Source organism: Carassius auratus, chromosome 38 (genome assembly GCF_003368295.1).
Source record: "Carassius auratus strain Wakin chromosome 38, ASM336829v1, whole genome shotgun sequence".
Classification (NCBI taxonomy): domain Eukaryota; kingdom Metazoa; phylum Chordata; class Actinopteri; order Cypriniformes; family Cyprinidae; genus Carassius; species Carassius auratus.
Genome location: NC_039280.1, coordinates 7,437,812 through 7,442,633, shown reverse-complemented (window position 1 = coordinate 7,442,633; position 4,822 = coordinate 7,437,812). Strand labels below are relative to the sequence as shown.

At 36.6% G+C, this 4,822-nt stretch overlaps 1 protein-coding gene across 1 annotated transcript; it reads left to right on the top strand.

Moving 5' to 3' along the window:
• The first annotated feature begins 964 nt into the window (after window positions 1-964).
• LOC113056856 (homeobox protein Nkx-2.3-like) lies at window positions 965-3,596 on the top strand. The gene is made up of 3 exons (XM_026223761.1): window positions 965-1,096; window positions 1,203-1,548; window positions 2,576-3,596. The coding sequence occupies exons 2-3, from the start codon at window positions 1,209-1,211 to the stop codon at window positions 3,202-3,204; spliced, it is 969 nt and encodes a 322-aa protein (XP_026079546.1). The 5' UTR covers window positions 965-1,096; window positions 1,203-1,208; the 3' UTR covers window positions 3,205-3,596.
• Window positions 3,597-4,822: the final 1,226 nt, after the last annotated feature.

Here is a 4,822-nt window from a genome sequence, read left to right as displayed (position 1 = left end):
GCAGCTGTTTTTGCTCCAGCTTGACTGTCTAATGGCACACAAGTGTAGTGCAGGTCAGATCTAAATGGGATAATAGCAGCAGCAGGGTTAAGCTTCTTTTCCAGAGAAAATCTAAGAATATGCGGCTGATAAACAAATACAAAAATTTCAGTTATTATAAGCAACTCAGCGTTTTCACATTAGAAACGCTTTTTGAGAGTTATCGTTTATGGGATATAATTATAAACTAAATTATAAACATATAATTATATACACATTTCTTGATGTCATATCATATAGTTTTTGTTTCTGGGTTCTTAAGAGAACTAAAAAATAAAAAGTTATTTTTAAAGCTAAAAAAGTCCTATAGGACATCAGGATATAAAACTCTTTTTGGTTCAGTTTATTATAAAGGAAACATACATCAGTCTTAGTCAAAGATATGATTCGAAATATAATTTATATTATAATATATAATTTAAATTGGGCAGAACAAATGCATTTGCATTGAGCAGATGAACACGAGTCATTTAACATGATTTACATTTTCATAAGCTCTCTGTGGGAGAATGTATTATTGAGCTGTATTATACCAAGCCTTATCTTTACTAACCCTGTAACACACAATCTTAAATTTAAAATGAAAGATTCCGATTAGAACTTAAAATGATTCGACAGTACGTCGTAAAAAACTTTTACTAGAAAATCATCAAATCAATTCTGATAAGAAAAAATTTAATGTGGCATCAAGAATGTTCATCTCCAAAGACTAAAAAAAAAGTGTACAAACAGTGTTCTGTTTCTGTTCTGTTGAACTGAGGAAGGATGCATTAATGATTACGTTGGTCTGGTTCTGGCTATCTAAATGGTATCGGGTGATATTAGAGGCTGTTTTTCTGCTGGCATGAAACTGTATATGCGTTTCCTCTGTGGATTGTAGGAAGGATCATTACATCCCGCCCCGGTAACGTGACATCACCGGGCAGAAGAACTGCCTTGTGCTGCCGGACTCCAAGAAAAACACACAACCGTTTAACACCCACGAGTGGCGGTCCTCACCTCTCTTCATGCAAATCAAGCAGCCATGAGAAAATGGGAGATTAATCGACACATTTAGGTATGTTTACTTGAAATGATTGGTTATCTAAACAATTGTTCAACAGGGCTTAGTGCTCGACGCTTCCATTTGAATCGGGAATAACAATATAGATGTAATCCAACAGCGCCTGATGATGCTTCCGAGCCCGATCACATCAACGCCGTTTTCTGTGAAGGATATACTGAAACTGGAGCAGCAATCTCGCCACCTTCAATCTCTGCATCCCGCGCAACACCACGCACAACTGCATCCGGAACTGCAGGAGAGATTCCAGGCACCATCATCCTGTTTTCTCGGAGGTGGAGACAGCCCCGGCTTCTCAGACAACGACGAGAAGATGTCTTTCCTGAACTCTCTCTCCATGCAGGACAGTTTAGTGGAGAGCAGCCTTTCGCCTCCGATGTTCGTCCATCCGGGCCTGGGACACGTCGACACTAAACTTGAAGATGAACTTGAGGACCACGAAACGAGTGGGTGATTTTGTGTTTTACAACTGACGTGAATGAGTTTGAAACTGACGAGGAGATCGAACTGATCGTGTCTCTAAATATAAGACGGAGGGAGAAAGTAAGAAAGATTAAAAACTAGAAATGTAAATCAAATGCCGTTGTATTTTTGATGAATAGCCTAGTACATTTTTTTAAACAAACAATAGCTAAAAATTGCATGAATCATACAGCATAACATAAACATAAAACTACCTTTAATTAGGTAATTTGCATTGCCTAGCATTGGAAATGCGTAAATTAGGACAACCACACTCTTTTTGCAAATTTTTACAATTTTAATAAACTATAGGCTAGCTTTTGAAAAGAAAAAAACAAATATTTCTGTTTTGTGATTGCATAAAAGAGCAGCTTTGGAAAATCCTATGAGGTAGGCCTATTTTTATGCGTCTTCAATGCAAGGCGCCCTCGTAAAAGTATTTAATTGTGATAAAGTTATACAATTATCATAACGCTGTATTATTTAAACAATGTTTAATGTGAATAATGCATGTTATGACACTTTCTATCACTTTCGTACTTTCTATCGGTCTAACCCTGCAAAGACATAGTAGAGCCCTACATACATAATCATAAATAGATATATAAATACCATTGACTGACCACTTGTTTACTGTTTATGTATTGCACTACAAAATTAAATGACTCATCTACTAACCGCTGCACAATATACACTTACTCTTATAGGCTATATGTTCTCCTGTTTATATAAGTTATGTTGGTTGATCTTACAATAGTACTATGCACTTTTACTTTTTTTATTTTATTGCTAAAACAATTACAATTGTACATTATTTCTGTAAACAACAACAACTTGATTATTTTCTGTCTGCAAGGTTGTATAAGTGACATGAACTGTTGCTAAAGGCCTATAAACTCATCGCAATTGTATTGTTTGGTTTGGTTTATGCGAGGAAATGCTTCTGTGAATTACGTGAAGTGAGAGTTAACAGAGTTAGCTCTGTGTATTTTGTGTCTCCTGTTTCTCTAGAGAGCTGCTCTGCCATCATCAGATCCCCGGAGTGTGAGGGCGAGGCGCACTCGGACACGGAGCGCGCGCAGCGGCAGAGGACGCGCAGGAAGCCGCGGGTTCTCTTCAGCCAGGCGCAGGTCTTCGAGCTCGAGCGGCGCTTCAAGCAGCAGCGCTATTTGTCCGCTCCCGAGAGAGAACATTTGGCTAGTACCCTGAAGCTGACATCGACGCAGGTCAAAATCTGGTTCCAGAACCGCAGATACAAATGCAAGCGACAGCGTCAAGACAAAACACTGGAAATGGCAGGACACCATCACCCGCCGCCGCCGCCCAGGAGAGTGGCAGTGCCCGTCCTAGTCCGGGATGGCAAACCGTGTTTAACGGGATCACAGAGCTACAACGCCACTTACGCGGTGAACCCAGGCCCCTACACATATAACGGCTACTCGTCTTATAATAACGCCGCGTACACAAACCCTTACAGCTGTACATATCCCAGCCTTCCTCCTCTCCCAGCAAACACATCCACTAATGCGCTGATGAGCATGAGTCTGAACAACCTCGGAACATATTCCCAACCTCAGACATCGCAAGGGACACCCGTGTCCGCGTGCCAAGGGACTCTGCAGGGCATTCGAGCATGGTAGTGTCATTGCAGCACCCGTCTGTATATAAATTGCAACTTTACAATAATAGCACACAACAGTTAGTCATGTTTTATAGGCCTAGGGTCCTGTATAGTCTACCTTTTCAGTATAAACTTGAGTGAATTTCTTCTAGCAACCTTTCCACGATGGCTGAACGAATGCACATGAATATTCATTAAAATTTTGACCACCTATTTGGAACACACAGCCTACTCCCTGAACATTCACCGGTCTAACTTTAGCCTGGCACCATGGTATCAGAGACAACTGTTTTCTCATTCATTGCACTTATCGATGAAATAGTTATTACCAAAGAAATGTTACGAATGTTGACAACGGTGTGTGTAATTTTGTGCAGACCTACATTGTAAAAATAAAAACAGTAAACTTTATTTTTAAAAGGTGATACTAAAATACTTACTAATACACGGGAATCTATAGCTACGTTTAAAAAACGATCAAGTGAGAGAAAGACATCAACTAATTTAAACCGAATGCGTATAATTCAAGATAAAAAAAGTTTTAATAAGAGGAGGAAAATTTCAGACAGAAATAAATCAATATAGCTAGACAATAACCTACGAGCCAAATATATATGTATATGTGTGTATATATATAATTATTAGGCCTAATTTATAATTTTCTAATATAAAGTCAGCTTTTGTTTGAAATAAATTAGCCTTATTTTTCTACAGGCTACGTTTAATTATCCATGATTTTTAATATTCAGAACTATAATTCGAATTTCTCAAGTCTCACGAAAACAATCGTTATATTGATAGACTCGGGCGTCTCATAAATCTACATTTAAACTAATCTTTCGCTTTTAATTCCCAGTTTTTTAAAGACAAAATTAACGACAAGTAGCTTACTTCTTAGAAAGCAAATACTTATTATGCTATCGAATAAAAGTTTTGGTCAAGCCAACTTTAAATCGATACTTTAATCCACGCAATACCCCGACTTTGAATGTCTGAAAAGAAGTTAAACGTTTATATATAGGCCTATTTTGATAAGCATGATTGATTGGGTTTGGAATATGAAATACTTTTAATAACAATTCCACACATGCAATTAGTTTAAAATACATTCAGAGATAAGTACTTTTAGCAAGGGACATATGAATAGATCTCACACTTTCTGCCTCCTCCTGTTTGTTCTTCCTCCAATGGCTATTCTAATAATTATTGCATGTTGTTGTTGTAAGATTTAATCGAATAGACTATAAATGGCACAAGTGTTTAATCGCATTACAAGCGTTTATCTCGTTTAAATAAATAAATTACACATATATATATATATATATATATATATATATATATATATATATATATATATATATATATATATATATATATCCTGTTATTCACTTTAAGGTATGCAACCTTTATAAAAGTAGGAATTATATTAAATATTACTTCAATGAACTTGATAATTCGGATGCTACATCGAATTATTATTATTATTATTATTAGACTACCAAAAAAATATTTTCGCACTCTGTAATTTTCGACCTATGAGGGAGAAAAAAAAACTAATTCGAGATTGTTGGCCTAAGAATCTTTTGAGAAATTTTGTATAACATTGTCAAATAAAAACACATCATTACATTTTAGAA